Here is an 18,318-nt window from a genome sequence, read left to right as displayed (position 1 = left end):
TAGTAGTATATTATCTGTAGACTTTTGTGTAATAAATACCTTTTATTAGCACACGGTTTTGTCTCAGTTGGTATATAGTATAAGGCACAGATAACGTTAGTGGATATTAATTATTAATAATCAAGTTTGATGTTAATAGTTAATATCGGACCTCAATAGAGGTGTAGGAGAGTTCCCCATTAATAACTGATATTTTTGGGGAAAACCTCGTCCTTTTACACACATCATAAAAAGTAATAATCATATGAATATAGATTTCTCTGGAGTGTTATTGGGGAGGGGGGTATTAGTTTGTTTGAATGAAAAAAAATCGAATCCTTGGAAGCAGATGACAATTTTATTGTATTTTATGTATAACAATAATATATAATGATACCATGTAACATTGAATCTCTCTCTGTTCTACTGATCTTTCGTTGTAAAACATTATTGTGTCATTTTCTTAATAAAAATGATCTGATTGAAAAAAAAGTGTCTTATAGTCCAAGAAATACGGTAAGTTCTAAAGTAATTTTCCTTTCTCATTTAATTATATGACCGTCTTATGTGTTTTTCTACAATTTGTCAATAAAATATATAGTTTCTCCACGTCTGGGTTATTTTTGATGGTTAACAAAATGCGATTTTCCAGTAATTAATTTTTCACAATCTAGGTATGATAATGGCTCCTCTGTGTGTGAGATATTAACCTCCCATGCCGGCGATGTTCCAGCGGTGTCAGCACTTGCGTTCCGGGGGCTCATGTAAGGTTGTTATGTCATGTGAGCCCTGCATCCAATCAGCGCTGGCATCACTGTTCTCACCTTCGGACAAATCGAACAATGAGACGAAGTCAGAGAGAAGCTGCAGCCCTGGCTTCCTGTTGATGTTCAATACGTCTGAAGGCGAGGACAGTGAAGCCAGGGCTGATTGGGCACAGGGCCCACGTGATGTAACAACCTCACATGAGCCCCGGGAATGCGAATCCTGACACCGCTGGAATGGTGCCGTCATGGGAGGTTAGTTTAAGTGTTTTTATTTTAACAGGACCAAACATGAGGAATGAGAAGGGGTTGCCCTACTAGTGGACAACCCCTGTGTGGGTTCTCTGGTGCTTAACAAAAGCTGATTGACGACTAAAACATTTCCCACATTCTGAACATGAAAAAGGCTTCTCTGCTGTGTGGGTTCTCTGGTGTCTTTCAAGATGCGCTTTCCGGTTAAAACATTTCCCACATTCTGAACATGAAAAAGGTTTCTCCCCTGTGTGAATTCTCTGATGCTTAACCAAATCTGATTTCAGGTAACAACATTTCCCACATTCTGAACATGAAAAAGGCTTCTCCCCTGTGTGAATTCTTTGGTGCCTTTCAAGATGCGCTTTCCGGTTAAAACATTTCCCACATTCTGAACATGAAAAAGGCTTCTCCCCTGTGTGAATTCTTTGGTGCCTAACAAGATCTGATTTCTGGTTAAAACATTTCCCACATTCTGAACATGAAAAAGGCTTCTCTCCTGTGTGAGTTCTTTGGTGTATAACAAGATTCCCTTTCAGTGTAAAACATTTCCCACATTCTGAACAGGAAAAAGGCTTCTCTCCTGTGTGAGTTCTTTGGTGTATAACAAGATTCCCTTTCAGTGTAAAACATTTCCCACATTCTGAACAGGAAAAAGGCTTCTCCCCTGTGTGAGTTCTCTGGTGTCTAGCAAGATCTGATTTCTGGTTAAAACATTTCCTATACTTGTGACAAGAAAATCTTTTCTCCGCTGTGTGAATTTTTTGATGTTTAAGAGAAGACTTTTCGAGGGGAAAACCATTTCCATATTCTGAACGTAAAAATGGCTTCTTTGAATTAGGAGCAGTTAGTTTTTTAATGCTTATTTTGCGACTTTGATTTTCCTTAGTGGTCGGTAATGAATCAGAAGACATGACCTGTTTCAATTGATCAGATGACAGATCTTTGCTGTGAAGGGATGATGGTATATATGGAGGAGTAATGGCATTCACTTCAGTTGTATCCTGTGGGATCTCAAGATTATCCGATTTAAAAATTGAAGATGTCAGCTGTCCCTCTGATCTCCTGGTACAGACATCTGCCAAGAATAAAACTAATTATTATTTTAGAATAAAATATCTTTGAATTTTATATTTTTTAACATTTCTACTTAAACTGTAAAATGGTAAGTTATGAAAACATATTGAATTATTCACCAAGAAAACCTCAGAGGATGAACCAGTAGAGCACGGTGTGCAACTTTTTGTTCAGTCTGCCTCCCAAATATGCAATAAAAAGCCACCAAAAAATGTTATGTAGGCGAAAATAATACCACTCAAATCCATCATCTGTTAATGGAAAAAAAAGGGGGTTTCCACATCACTAGTGGCTCAAAGGCTCTTGAAAAGCAACATGGCTTCCTTAAACTAATCCAGCAGTATCCGCTCTCCCAAAGTCAAATCTCCCCCTCGCTTCTGAGCCTTGTGTGTGTCCAAACCACATGTACCATCCATGTATTTGGCATTACTATAGTGAGTAGAACCCAATTAATTTACGCTGTGTGTCTGGAGCACAATCTGGGCACTATGTGTTGGGTAATAAAATGGTATATTTGCAATTTTCACTCTCCAACATCCACTACGTGCTAATTTCCGGAAAGTGCCTGTGGAGTCAAAATAGTAACAACTTCTAAAGATTGATTCAATGAGGGTTATCATTTATATATAAATTATATGGTGATTTCTACTGCTGATTTTCTGACATTTTATTATATTAGGGCTTCTGTAAATGGTGTGTCCCATCTCCTCTGGGATCTGCTCCTGCGACGTCTGCTTCAGTCAGCAAATAAGAGATAATCAGCCGCACTCATGGAGATATCCTTGGTAATTGATTTATTGTGACAGAACAAAGCCATATGCTGGGTTACGTTTCAACCCTATCAGGGTCTTTCTGAAAGCCTTAGTTACTTACTGGTAACGGGATTTTTCGGAGCCCATGACAGCACCACGAGAGAGAGGATCCGCCCATCAAGGACAGGAAACCTACAGGTTAAAAAGGGCGGCCCTCTCTTCCCGCCTCAGTTTAGTTAACAGAGCATGAGAGTACCGCCAAGGTTAGTTATAACAAAACATAATCACATTAAGTACATTACTTTTCATCAATTTCTCGCAAGGGTGCACAAAAAAGAAATCAACTCTACGGGAGTGCACAACACCAGTGAAGGGAGGGAATATACGGGTGCTGTCATGGGCTCCGAAAAATCCCGTTACCGGTAAGTAACTAAGGCTTTATTCGGTCTCCCATGACAGCACCACGAGAGAGAATTACAGAGACTAAGGAAATTACGGAGGGACCACAGCTTGAAGCACCCTTCTCCCGAAAGTGAGATCTGCAGAGCCACCCAGATCCAATCTATAGTGCCTATAGAAAGTAGAGGGAGAAGACCAGGTGGCAGCCTTACAAATTTCCTCTATGGAAAGCCCTGTCTTCTCCGCCCAGGAGGTTGATACCGCTCTGGTAGAATGCGCCCTCAATCCCTCCGGTATCTCTTTATCCCCTGAGGAGTATGCGAGGGAAATGGCCTCCTTGATCCATCTAGCGATTGTAGCCTTTGAGGCCTTACAACCCTTTCTAGCCCCCTGATAGCATATAAATAGGGACTTATCCTTTCTAAAGCCATGTGATACTTCTAAGTACTTTAGTACGCACCTCCTAACGTCTAAAGTGTGAAGCCTCTCCTCCTTTTGATTTTTGGGCGGGAAGCAAAAAGTCGGGAGAACTATCTCCTGGGTTCTATGGAATCGAGTGGCCACTTTAGGAAGAAAGGCTGGATCAGGTTTTAATATAATCCTATAGTCCAGAATTTGCGTAAATGGAGGGCATATTGAAAGGGCCTGTAGGTCACTGACTCTCCTGGCTGAAGTTAGGGCTACTAAGAGGACCGTCTTTAGGAAAATAATTTTGGGGGAGACTAAATCTAGTGGCTCAAAAGGAGGACTGGTCAAGGCATCTAATACAAAATTCAAATCCCAGGGAGACATCTTTACTTTGGTAATGGGTCTACACCTAAAGGAAGCTTTTATAAAAAGGGCTATCCAATAGTTATCTGCAATATTGGCAGAAAATAAAGCTCCCAACGCCGACACCTGTACTTTCAAGGTACTGGTAGTGAGACCTAATTCTAAGCCTCGCTGCAGAAATTCCAGAATTTTCCCAATAGGGGGCCCCTCCTCCACCTTAACTTCTGCAAAGGACAGAAACTTCCTCCAGGTCCTGGCATAAATACGGGTGGTAACAGGTTTTCTGCTAGCCAGGAGAGTATTCACTACATTTGCGGGGAATCCTTTGTTGGTCAATAACACCCTCTCAAATTCCACGCCGTCAAATGTAGACTTGGGGTTGGAGGATGGGAAAGTGGCCCTTGAGTGAGGAGGTCCGGAATCTCCGGAAGAACCCAGGGATCTGATATGGACATCTTCCGGAGACAAGGGAACCACGGTCTTTTGGACCAAAAGGGACATATGAGTATCACTCTGGCCTGGTCTGCCCTGATCTTTCTTATCACTGCTGGGAGCAGGATCATGGGAGGGAAGGCATATGCCAGAGGAAATCTCCAGGGAACCATGAAGGCGTCCACCGCCAGGGGTCCTTCTCTGGGGTCTAAGGAACAAAAATTTTCCACTTTCCGATTGGTTCTTGTTGCGAATAAGTCCACAGTCGGAAGGCCCCACATTTCTACAATTCTGGAGAATATTTGTGTATTTAGGGACCACTCTCCCTCTCTTACAGAAGTACGGCTGAGGAAATCCGCCGTGATGTTTTCCTTGCCTTTTAGATGAGTAGCCGAAAGAGAGAGACAATGATCTTCGGCTTTCAGCAGAAGTGCGTTCGCTACCCTCATCAAGTTTCTTGAGCGGGTTCCCCCTTGGTGGTTAATGTAAGCTACCGTGACTTGATTGTCCGAGAGTACACGGACATGCTGGCCCTGTAAATATATAAGGAACTCGTTGAACGCATACTGCACCGCCAGAAGCTCCTTAACATTTGATGACAACTGTTGCTCACTGCTTGACCAGGTTCCCTGCACTAACTTCCCTTCAAAGTGAGCTCCCCAACCTGTAGCACTTGCATCAGTGGACATGACTGCAGTTGGACTACATTCCCAGAGAACCCCTTTAGCAAGATTGTCTTGTCGTAACCACCAACGAAGGGATCATATGGCACGAGGACCTAGCGTAAACTTACGGTCTAGATGCCCCTCTAAAGCTGCGTTATTGTACAACACATCCCACTGAAAGGCTCTTGAATGCAATTGTGACCAACGAACCGCAGGAAAAGTGGAGGTGAAGGTTCCCAATAGTGACATGGCCTTTCGGAGTGACATAGAAGGTTTATGTATACATTGTTCTACCAACTCCCGGATTCTATCAATTTTCTCTTCTGGAAGACAACATAGCTGTTTCCTGGAATCTAATATGACCCCCAGATATTGTTGTACCTTGAGTGGAGATAGTCTAGATTTTTCTAAATTTAGAAACCACCCCAAACTCTTTAAGACCGACATGGTTTCCTGCAGGTGGGTCTCGCACTGAACCAAACAATTCCCCACTATCAGGAGATCATCCAGGTAAGGGATAATTAGAATGTCCCTTTCTCTTATATGGGCCATAACTTCCGCCATTACTTTAGTAAAAACCCGTGGGGCTATAGCTAAACCGAAGGGGAGTGCAGTGTATTGGAAGTGTTTAACCACCCCGTCTATTTCAATGGCCAGCCTCAAGTATTTCTGGTAATCACTATGAATTGGGATATGGTAATACGCATCTTTGAGATCGAGCACTACCATATAGCAGTGGGGAAAAAGTAACTTTATTACGGATTTTAAAGACTCCATTTTAAAGGTGTGTATTTTAAGGAAATTATTCAGGGATTTCAGATTTATAATTGTCCTGAAACTTCCATCCGGTTTCGGAATCAAGAAGAGCGGGGAGTAGAAACCAAGACCCTTTTCAGCTTCCGGAACATCAACCAGGACGTGCTTTCTTATTAGGGTTTGTACTTCCGAAACGAGGGCAGCCTGGCGTTCTGGGGAAGAACTGGAGGGAACAACCATGAATCTTTTGTGAGGCAATGCTTTAAATTGAAATTTAAGACCATACTTAATCAGGCTCAAAATCTAATTACTATGAGAAATCTGTTCCCAAGCTGGGACAAAAAATGACAATCTCCCTCCCACCTGGGCTGATTGCGTATCCCCTGGCTTCTCCTCAATTTTTGGAGACGGACCAAAGAGTAGACCTCTACCTTTTCGACCTCTTTCATCAGACTTGTCTTGCTCCCTGAAATATCTCTTCCGGAAAAATTTCCTCTTGCGGATCGATCTCTTAAAGGAGGGTAGAGGTACTGATGGAAACCCCTTCTTAGGGTCCCCCGCTTTCTCCAATAAGTCGTCCATGGTCTGACCAAAGAGGTATTCCCCTTCACACGGGATTGTACACAGTCTGGACTTAGTCTGTAAATCCCCTGGCCAGCTTTTAATCCACAAGACTCGCCGAGCCGCATTTGACAGTGCTGCTGACTTTGCTGCCAACCTCACCGAGTCCACAGATGCATCAGCAAGAAAAGCTGCCGCCCCCTGCACCAATGGAAGGGAAGAAATAATGTCTTTCCTAGAAGTCCCATCCTTCAACTGACTGTCTAGCTGTTCAAGCCACACCATCAGGGCTCTGGACGTACAGGTAGCTGCTACTGTTGGCCTCAGTGCTCCCGCAGCTGTCTCCCATGCCCCTTTCAGGAAAGTATCAGCCCGTCTGTCTAGGGGATCTCTCAATGCACCCATATCATCGAACGGGAGGGAAGTTCTTTTCGCTGCTTTGGTAACAGCAACATCCAGCTTGGGTGCTTTTAACCAGGAGGAACACATAGCATCCTCAAACGGATATTTCCTTTTAAAGGATTGAGGAACACTACCCTTCTTGTCAGGCTTTCTCCACTCCTTATCAATGAGGTCTTTCACCTTTGAATTTACTGGAGAGACCCTTCTCTTCTTTAGCCCCAGACCACCAAACATAACATCCTCAGCTGACTTCTTCTTTTTTTTTTTTTTTCTAAGAAACCAGATGACCCAGAGAAAACCCATACAAACACGGGGAGAACATACAAACTCCTTGCAGAGGTTGTCCTTGGTGGGATTTGAGCCCAGAACTCCAGTGCTGCAAAGCTACAGTGCTAACCACTGAGCCACCATGCTGCCCTCTCACCCCACAGAACCTTCGGTACCGTAGAAGCAGAAGAATCCAGCATGCATGGCGAGGAATCACGCCGCACCGGAAGGTCCTTCCTGCTCTTAGTGGTAGCTCTTCTAGCCGAACGACCAGACCCTAGCCGGGAATGACGCTGTGCCACTAGTTGTGAGGGCTCCCCAGAGGGCTGCTCCTGCAGCAGATGTTGTTGCCTAGGTGACAGCTCCTGTGAATCTTCCATAGCTTACAATGTAAGAATGGGCTGGGAAGCACCTCTGTATGTTACCAGACCCTTTATATACTGGCCATACTGGTACCATGTGTAGGTGTGTGTTTCCTTTTTTTTTTTTTTAACCCAGGAGGGTGTTACCTGCTCCCTGGTCTTCCTCCCCAGGTCCAGGTGGGATCCAGGTGGGCTCCTCGCCGCCAGGTCCTCATCCCCCGGCGTTCAGCAGCTCGCGCGCCAAAAATTCAAACGAGCCCCGCCCCTTCCGGTGACGTCACAGGGCTTCCTGCCCGGCGCACCGGAAGTCACGTCAGAAGGTCGCGCCCGTCACGTGCGCTGCCGGCGCGACCTGGATCTCCTGCAAGCTGTAGCGGGGGGAGGAAGCCCGCTAGCGACCCCACACCTGGCGGACATCTACCTCCCGTGAGGCGATGTCGCGCCCGCCGCAACGCTCACGGAGGCGCCCTCATGAGCCCTGCCGTGGCATCTCCAGAGGACCGGGACGGACCGGCTCCAACCACCTGCTGTGGCCCTCTCTGGGACAGGAGTCCATCTTCTGCAGGTAAGCCTGCAAGGTCCCCCATCATGGACAGGAAACCTAAACTGAGGCGGGAAGAGAGGGCCGCCCTTTTTAACCTGTAGGTTTCCTGTCCTTGATGGGCGGATCCTCTCTCTCGTGGTGCTGTCATGGGAGACCGAAAAAACAACGCTAGAATAAGAGATATATACAAAATTAGCTGTGCTGTACAAATATACATGAGGTCCTAAAAACTGACTATACATGAGTGATATGTACAGAAATCATGGGGAACAAAAACAAAACAAAAACCATATTGTATAATAATACTGACCATAAGGAGCGTTGTCCAGGTGAGTTAGTGTGGAGCGCTGTGTGCGTTTGCTGTGGTGCCATTGGTGTCAGTGGGAGCGTGTATATGCGCGCTTAGCTCGGTACACACTGCGTCTGAAGCCTCGCTCTGGCTCTCAATCCTGGGTCACTTCCGGTGCCTTGACACCGGAAGTACCGAGCTAAGCGCGTATATACACGTTCCCACTGACACCAATGGCGCCAGAGCACCACCGCAAGTGCACACAGCGCTCCACACCAACTCCCCTGGACAATGCTCCATATGGTCAGTATTACTCCCGGTGTCCACTTTTCCTTTATACTACTGATTACATCTCAGGTACTTTTATGTCTTTTCCTACAGCCTCCACCGTACCACTGTTGGACAGTACATTTTTGCTAACAAGCATACAACTTCCTTATACTTCGGACATTACCATACCTAGGTTTGTACCATTTCAATGTCTTCTTTCCCCCTCCCCCTTCCAGAACATCTCCGTCTCACCTATTAACTAAACCCTCCCTGGGTACATATATATGTGCACATATGTTTGGCTCTAGTACTTAGCCCTCAAATTCTTGCTTTTAGTCTTCCTATTGTTCTTACCCCTATATTAATCGATTATTACTTTATTTTTTTTGTTTGCTTTTTGGTTGTTTTGTTGTCTTCGTGTCATGTAGTTGCATAGAATATATGTTTGGGCAATATGGTTTTTGTTTTTGTTCCCCATGATTTCTGTACATATTATTCCGGTATAGTCAGTTTTTAGGACCACCGGTATATTTGTACAGCACGGCTAATTTTGTATCTCTCTCTTCTTCTAGCGATGTTTGAGAAAGACCCTGATATGCTGGGTTAAGTTACCGACCCTATCGCTTTGTTCCATCATCAAGTATTATATTTCCTAACACTGTGATGAATGACTGTCACAATAAATCTATTTGCAGGGATAGCTCCATGAGTGCGGCTGATTATCTCTTATTTGATTATTTGGAATCTTCCGGTCCGGACGGCACCACCACTTATTTTTGAGAAACGCCTTATTGCAGCTACCAGGTACACATGAATTTGCCTATTTATGCGCTAAGATTTCTCATTTATTTTTATTTTCTACAGAAGTAATGCTATTCATATTTCATAGATTTCATGTTTGCATGCTTGGCGTTACAGTATGCTACTTTATCTGTTAATTATTCATTCTGCAGGCGGCGCTGGTGATAGCGAAGACGTCGGAACCAGAAGCTCTGTTCAACCACTAAGATTAGGTAGCTGGGACCTGTAGTACCATCCAGTCTGGTAGTATGGGTGTGTGCGCTGTCCAGCTGGAGTAATCTGCTCCCTGCTTCAGCCATTTGGAAAGCACCGCACCCTACTAAAGCTGGAAGCATATTGCCAGAAGCTGCCAGATACAGCCTTGTTCTCCTCTGGTTCAGTCCTCTGTGCGCAGCTAACGGCTTGTGTATTTGTTTCTGTTGTGACCTCGGCCCGTTTACTGACTACTCTTGTGTCTTCTGATTTTGTATTTTCTCTGCCCTCCTGTTCTGACCCGGCTACCTGACTATTCTTCTTGCCATCTCACTCCACAGAACATTAGGTAACACTGTGGCCCAAGCCTAGGGGTCTCTGTGTAAGTCCAGATCCATGTAGAAGGGATCAAGGGTGATGAGCAAAACTGTGACTATAGACAATAACACATCTAATGAAAAGATCAAACTCAACAGTCTCCATCAGTAATAAATGAGTAACTAGTGGTGAAACCTCTCTGGGGTAATTAGAGTATGGGGCTCGGTGGCTCTTGGCAATCTAAATTGTCGTAAGGGCCAATATTTTCTATCACATGAAGCTTCAAGAAAAAATAAACTTTTAAAGAGAACTATTTATAACAGTGCAGAGCTGAGGGGTCTTACATTTAGATCCCAGGCTTCTGGGAGAGTCAATGGAGACCTTTTTTTTTTAAAGACTACCAGCCAGTTACAGGCCGATCCCACCACAATGAAACCATCATACAGAATGAACCTGCAAAAAAAAAATATTTTTTTATTCTATGCTACATCCCCAACAACAATGTATGTATGAGGGGAGAACTACAAACTAAATCGGAGTTGCAATAATCATCAAATGAGGGGTCACTCACTGCTGGTCGGGTGCTCAGAAGAAATAACTTCAAAGTGGAAAATGAACTTCGGGACTCCAATAAATGAAATTTTCAAATGCTTTATTGAATAAGAAATATACCCCTCTTGTAAACAGAGCATAAGCCCAGAGCATGGGCCAACGTTTCCACCGTTTTACCGGTCTTTTTCAAGGCAAATCCATCACTAAACAAAACAAAATTAATACAGGTATAACAGATATGGCAGGTTCTGCCTATTATAGGTTACAGAATATTATAGTGACAATTCCTAGAACCCCACCAAAAAAATAAATATAGAGGTAGAGGAGTGGTGTCAGAAGGATAAGTCAGGTGGACAGTAGATCCTAGATAAGGTCCAACAGAGCCGCGTGATGTAGACAAACTATTAGTTATATATTGAGTTAATATTACCTAATATGGCCACAAGAAATCCTGGATAAAGCAGGGTTGAAATCAGTGTTCATGAAGGGAGCTCTGTTTCGTCCTAATTTAGCAAGCACGTATAAATAAGTACAGTGAGGGACTCAAAGCAACATCATCATAATATAATAAAATTCTATAATCGCCAATGGCAAAACTGGAACAATAAACCCCATGTATAATGGAGATCTCATACCTGTGCAGGGTGATAGTGGAAATGGCGTTCTGGTAAGTGGTATAAGGGGGTTGGAGGAGTCCCCTCCTTAAATACCGCGCTCTGCACTACCTCATTGGTGATTTTAGTGTGGGCGCGCTCCCCAGCATGAGAGTGTAGCCGATTACTGCGTGAAGGACCTGCGGGTCACATGTGCGGTGATTTCCTGTCACATGGTACGGAACGTCCGGTTCGGTGGAACGCATTGTGGTTCACAGCTCTCCAGAAAGGAAGTGTTGTATTAGTATCAAGCTATGAGATGGAGAATGTGTGTTCAGTCACCATTAGGTCCAACAAGGATTATAGGGGTGCGTACTATATCCCCCAGATGGTAGATATACTTATTTATTTATCTCTATTTGGCATATCATAATCCAATTTCGATGGGGTAGTGATGTTCCATAAGTGAACTATGGTCTTAGGGCACGGTGAAAGAGGATGGTGCTAATGCTATTGGGTGATCTAAAATAAAAAGAAGGAGAAATAATATGTGGCACATCAGAACATGAGAATCAACAAGTAATCTGGACAATGTACCAATAAATAGCTTAACAGACATGGAATATCATATGGAATACCTTTGTGGAAGACATATAGAAAACAAAACACCAAGGGAGAATTGCTCTAAAACTGTATTTCATACTCCCTGTTAAGACCTTTGGGATGTAGGGTCTGAAGGGTGTGTATCCAGAAGGATTCACACTCCTTCAACCTTTTAATGCGATTACCCCCTCTACGGTTTAACGGTACACTGTCTATGACCGGATATCTCAATTGTGTGACTGTATGGGACATGGCACTGAAATGGGCTGGTATGGGCAACAAAGGGGGCGCAGTAGTCGTTATGGACCGAGCCTATTATATTTCAGAGATCAAATCCCAGTTGACGGACAATGAGACCTACTCTGCAATTCCTTTCAATCCCACATCACAGATAGCAGATCTAATTACTAGACTGCTTTCCTACAATGCAAAAAAAGGCACTATTGCCCCTAAACTCTGTGAATTTTTGATCAACAATCATCCAACTACACGAGTTTTTTTATACGTTGCCTAAGATACATAAGAATTTACTCACACCACCTGGTAGGCCCATCGTTGCCTCTACTGACTCTATTTTATCACCACTTGCCATTACGCTCGAGAAAATTCTGACACCACACATCCCAAAAATTCCTTCGTATCTTAAAGATACAAGTCATTTTCTTAAATCTCTAGGGAAGTGGACCACATCCCCAGAAATATTTTTGTAGTAACCATGGATGTAAATAGTTGGTATACGAGTATTGACCATCACGACGGCATCACAGCCACTTCCAATTTTCTTAATACTCGTACTCAACTAACATCGGCAGAAATTCACTTCTGCGTTGACATTCTTATGCTGATCCTGACAAAAAATTATTTCCTCTTTGAGGATCAATTTCATTTTCAAAAGAGGGGGACAGCAATGGGCTCAAATGTAGCGCCCCCTTATGCTAACATCTTCATGGCAGACTTTGAGGATGTCTATGTCTACACACATGATTTTTTTCAGAAATATTGGAAACGTTTTATCTACGATATTTTCTTCATTTGGACAGGCACTGACAGTGAGCTTTTCACTTTTTTAGTATACCGCAACACTTATGTCCCCAATCTAACATTCACAATACTTCATAATCCATGTTCAATCCATTTCCTAAATACCCTGATCACCCTAACCGAGACTGGCTCACTCGAGAGAGACCTCTATGTCAAGCCCACTGACAAAACAGCTTGCTGTTGTATTCCAGTTGTCACCCACATCATATAAAAAGAGCTCTCCCCAAATCACAACACTGTAGGGTCGTTTCAAATAGCGAGATTAGGAGTATCAGACATAGGGAAATGGACCAGAAGTTTCTTCAGCGTGGTTATCCTGATCATATTCTGAAATCTAATACCCCACGTTCCCCATCTCACGAACAGACTAAAAGAATAGCATTCGTAAACACCTATCACCCCTTTGGAGGTGCGATCTACCAATGTATTCAACGACACTGGTCACTATTAAAGCAATCGTATCCCTCTATACCGGAATTTGCCAACAAACCCTTACTGTGCAACAAACGCCCACGTAATATTCGGGACCATCTTGTTAGAGCCGACGTGGGCTCTACTAAAAGAGGACTGGTACAACGCACTTTGATGACACCATGTCGGGGTACCTTCCCATGTCAAGGATGTCTTCAGTGCTCTAATGTAATGAAGGGCGACTCATTTACACATCCCCTATCAGGGAATATTTCACTTGCGATTCTACATACAGTGGCATGTAAAAGTTTGGGCACCCCTGGTCAAAATCACTGTTATTGTGAACAGTTAAGCAAGTTGAAGATGAAATGATCTCTAAAAGGCCTGAAGTTAAAGATAACAGATTTCCTTTGTATTTTAGGCAAAAAATATATATGTTTTAATCTTTTACATTTTAAAAATGACGAAAAAGGAAAATGGACCAATGCAAAAGTTTGGGCATCCTGCATGGTTAGTACCTAGTAGCACCCCCTTTTGAAAGTATCACAGCTTGTAAAAGCTTTTTGTAGCAAGACAAGAGTCTTTCAATTCTTGTTTGAGGGATTTTCATCCATTCTTCCTTGGAAAATACTTCCAGTTCTGTGAGATTCCTTGGTCATCTTGCATGCACTGCTATTTTGAGGTCTAGCCACAGATTTTCATTGATGTTCAGAAGAGGGGACTGGGAGGGCCATTGTAAAACCTTCAGCTTGCACCTTTTGAGGTAGCCTATTGTGGATTTTGATGTTTGCTTAGGATCATTAACCATTTGTAGAAGCCATCCTCTTTTCAACTTCAGCTTTTTTACAGATGGTGTTATGTTTGCATCAAGAATTTGTTGAAATTTCATTGAATCCATTGTTCCCTCTACCCGTGAAATGTCCCCTGCACCATCGGCTGCAACACAACCCCAAAGCATGACTGATCCACCCCCATGCTTAATAGTTGGCGAGATGTTATTTTCCTGAAATTTGGTGGCCTTTTTTCTCCACACATACCTTTGATCATTGTGGCCAAAGACTTCTATTTTAACCTTTTCGGTCGACAGAACTTGTTTCCAAAATGTATCAGGCTTGTTTAGATGTTCTTTTGCATACTTCTGATGCTGAATTTTATTGTGAGGCTGCAGGAGAGGTTTTCTTCTGATGACTCTTCCATGAAGGTCATATTTGTGCAGGTGTCTCTGAACAGTAGAACAATGAACCACAAAGCTAGAGTCTGCTAAATCTTTCTGTAGGTCTTTTGAGGTTAAGGGGGGTTCTGATTTGCCTCTCTAGCAATCGTACGAACAGCTCTCACTGAAATTTTGCTTGGTCTTCCAGACCTTATCTTGACCTTCACTGTTCCTGTTAACTGCCATTTCTTAATTACATTTCAAACTGAGGAAAGGGCAACTTGAAAACACTTTGCTATCTTCTTTTAGCCTTCTCCTGCTTTATGGGCCTCCACCATTTTCATTTTCAGAGTGCTAGGCAGCTGCTTAGAATAACCCATGGCTGCTGATTTTTTGGGATAAAGTTAGAGGAGGCTTGGTTTTTATAAAGCTGGGAAATTTTCATCACCTGGCATTTCCTAACGATGGTAGTGAACAAGCCATAACCCTAACAGGCTAATTAAGGTCAGAAACATTGGTCAAAATTATCAAAGCACACAAATCTCCAAGCGTGCCCAAACTTTTGCATAGGCCCATTTCCCTTATTGTAATTTTTTAAAATGAAAAAAAAAAAGACAATAAATATATTTATTTGCCTAAAATACAACTGAAATATATCATCTTTAACAATATGCCTTTTAGAGATCATTTCATCTTCAACTTGCTTAACTGTTCACAATAACAGTGATTTTGACCAGGGGTGCCCAAACTTTTATATGCCACTGTATGTAGTGTACCTGAATAAGTGTCCTTGTGGTCTCGGATATCTTAGCGAGACTACCCAACATATCAGAGATCGCATTTCACAACATAAATTGACCATTAGGTGTGGACGTACCATGTTGCCCATACCAGCCCATTTCAGTGCCATGTCCCATACAGCCGCACAATTGAGGTATCAGGTCATAGACCATGTACCGTTAAACCGTAGAGGGGGTAATTGCATTAAAAGGTTGAAGGAACATGAATCCTACTGGATACACACCCTTCAGACCCTACATCCCAAAGGTCTTAACAGGGAGTATGAAATACAGTTTTAGAGCAATTCTCCCTTGGTGTTTTGTTTTCTATATGTATTCCATATGATCATATGATATTCCATGTCTATTAAGCTATTTATTGGTACATTGTCCAGATTACTTGTTGATTCTCATGTTCTGAAGTGCCACTTATTATTTCTCCTTTTTATTTTAGGTCACCCAATAGCATTAGCGCCATCATCTTTCACCGTGCCCTAGGAACGTAGTTCACCTATGGAACATCACTACCCTATCACAATTGGATTATGATATAATTATTTATCTCCTTTTGAAATGCGTTCCACCGAATCGGAAGTTCCGTACCACGTGCCAGGAAGTCCCCGCAGAATTAGGACGCAACAGAGCTCCCTTCACGAACACCGATTTCAACCCTGCTTTATTCAGGATTTCTTGTGGCCATATTAGATAATATTAACTCAATATATAAATCTAATAGTTTCTGTCTATATCATGCGGCCCTGTTGGACCTTATCTAGGATCTATTGTCCACCTGGCTTATCCTTCTGATACCACTCCTCTTCCTCTATATTTATTTTTTTGGTGGGGTTCTAGGAATTGTCACTATAATATTCTGTAGCCTATAATAGGCAGAACCTGCCATATCTGTTATACCTGTATTCATTTTGTTTTGTTTAGTGATGGATTTGCCTTGAAAAAGACTGGTAAAATGGTGGAAACGTTGGCCCATGCTCTGGGCTTATGCTCTGTTTACAAGAGGGGTATATTTCTTATTCAATAAAGCATTTGAAAATTTCATTTATTGGAGTGTCAAAGTTCATTTTCCACTTCTAAATGGAGTTGCACTCATTTATGGTGGACCATTGGAGCTACTATGAGTCCTGACCAGGAGAGTAGAGAAAGTATTAGCGCTCCCATTTCAGGAGAGATTGTGCAGTAATCTAAATTTCTTAGGAATGAAAACATAATGGAATTTATGACGGAGTAAATCCATGAAACCAGGGCTGGAGCCAACACATCTCCTGCAGGCGTGAATAAATGTATATTACAGCCATCAGCCACGCACAGCTTAGAGATATATCATGGCACAGGTGTAATGTTTTCTGTATAGTTTATCACTATCCTGTTTGAAGTTAGTTGGTTTTAAAAGAAATTGAAAAGTCAGGATAAAGGGAAACTCTGTTGTTATTGTACAGAAATTCACACTTGGCCTCACTGCACATTTAATGTTGTCGATCATAAAAGTGAAGTTTGGGCAGAAAGACTGGACCTGGTCTTGTAGGGACCATATGAGCACATTCAGCAGCATAGAAGGGGGAGAAGGTAGATTCATCCAATAAGATATCAGGGATCTAGGAAGCCAATAGCATCATTACCCTCCGCTTTCTCTTACAGGCCCATCATTATATTTTTCTTCAAGTGATTTTCTAACTTGTCAGCACATTCTGCGTACGCTGTCATTTGGCTTTATAGTTTACAGATCTGGACAGGTAACGGTCAGCAGGAGAATGTTGTGATCTAGAAGCAAAATGGTGATCACACGATTGTGATACGGCCGGACTACACCACCAATAAAACAGCCACAGCCGGTGACTGAGAAGAATCTGTTACTTCTCTACATTTTGTGGTCAGTACTCACCTGGGTAGTCATATGTAGGAATCTCCTCTTTACACTGCTCATCACCCCTCACATATGTCTCTGTAGTATCAATATGGGCCAGATCTTCACCCTGAAACAAATATTGTAAAAGATACAGACAGAAGAAGTCCCATCTATGATCAGCTCTAATCCTGCCATCTCCACCATTCTCATTACACAAGTATAAAACATAGAATACTGGTGGATAAAACAAGACTGAACACAAGACCTTCACAGTCGTCTACACATCATAGGGGAGATCTCATGACACCTTCTCTCCATCTACCTGATGATCCTGAGGAACATTGGGACCTTCTTGTTTACAGTACTGTGGAAGAAGAGGACGGGGACATCTCTCTGGTGTTGTTCTCTTACTGGATAGATCTGGAGGAAACACATACAGGGACTGAATTCATTCTTTACATACAGATAATTATAGGCCGTGTGTATTTAGTCCTATTACCTGGTGATGTGAGGGGCTGGGGAACCTCCATCATGACGTCCTTGTACAGATCTTTGTGTCCTTCTAAATACTCCCACTCCTCCATGGAGAAATAGACAGCGACATCCTGACACCTTATAGCAATCTGACAGATACAATGATACTATCATCCACCAATCCCTTCATAGCGTTACTGTATAATGTCCCAGCATGCCCAGCAGTGTCACCTCTCCAGTCAACAGCTCAATCATCTTGTAGGTGAGTTCTAGAATCTTCTGGTCACTGATGTCCTCATGTATCAGGGGGTGAGACGGAGGCCTCGTGATTGGGCTCAGCGGTCTTCCCCATCCCTCAGACACAGGGTCCTGACAGCGCTCACTAGAGGTCTTCTTCACTACTGTGTAATCCTGGTTATGGAGAGACACATTAATAAATCTCACTACAGACATTTCCAGAGTCCTCACCTCTCCAGTTCTGTCCATCTGTTATTCCCATAGATAAGAATGATGTAATGTGACGTCATCAGAATCTCTCACCTCTCCAGTAACCCGGAAGATGATCTCTAGGGTGAGGTGTAATATCCTCTCCGCCGTCTTGTCTCTGTCCATATCTATCTTTGATCGGTAAATGAGGAAAATTCTCTTCTATAGAAGATCTTCACTGAGAGGGTCCGATATTGTAGAGACCTGAATGGGAAAAAGATGAGCAGAAGAAACATCATAAAAATCCTATGTAATAATACAAGTACTGGAGACAATAAGTGGAAACATATGGAGGAGATTATTTTACAGTAGTTTTCTTCTTTACATCTACTAATAAAACCTATATATTTTAGGCCACAGAAAACAAGCAGTTTCTTCCTTGGAGTCTGCAGCTGAATACGTTTCTCATAGACTCATCTTCCATAACTCTAATTCTCGTCTCATTTACCGACACTGGAATAGGCATTAGCAATACTGCAGGAGATATTCATTACACGTGACATGAGAAATAA

General features: G+C 42.8%; 1 protein-coding gene across 1 annotated transcript in view; it reads right to left on the bottom strand.

Annotated features, from left to right (window-relative positions):
- Positions 1–399: 399 nt before the first annotated feature.
- The window catches only part of LOC141191661 (uncharacterized), a 32,025-nt gene continuing 14,106 nt past the window's right edge, over positions 400–18,318 (bottom strand). The window contains exons 2-7 of the mRNA XM_073661608.1: positions 17,861–18,010; positions 17,552–17,731; positions 17,346–17,469; positions 17,169–17,266; positions 16,883–16,973; positions 400–2,073 (exon numbers count right to left, since the gene is read on the bottom strand). Coding sequence (XP_073517709.1) covers positions 1,061–2,073; positions 16,883–16,973; positions 17,169–17,266; positions 17,346–17,469; positions 17,552–17,731; positions 17,861–17,932 — 1,578 coding nt within the window. The 5' untranslated portion in view covers positions 17,933–18,010 and the 3' untranslated portion in view covers positions 400–1,060. The remainder of the gene's footprint in view (positions 2,074–16,882; positions 16,974–17,168; positions 17,267–17,345; positions 17,470–17,551; positions 17,732–17,860; positions 18,011–18,318) is intronic.

The sequence above is a fragment of the Phyllobates terribilis genome, unplaced genomic scaffold (genome assembly GCF_046119375.1).
Source record: "Phyllobates terribilis strain yellow unplaced genomic scaffold, ASM4611937v1 Scaffold_49__1_contigs__length_9717188, whole genome shotgun sequence".
Classification (NCBI taxonomy): Eukaryota; Metazoa; Chordata; class Amphibia; order Anura; family Dendrobatidae; genus Phyllobates; species Phyllobates terribilis.
Note: the sequence above shows the minus strand (reverse complement) of the source record. Positions and strands in the feature narration are given on the sequence as shown.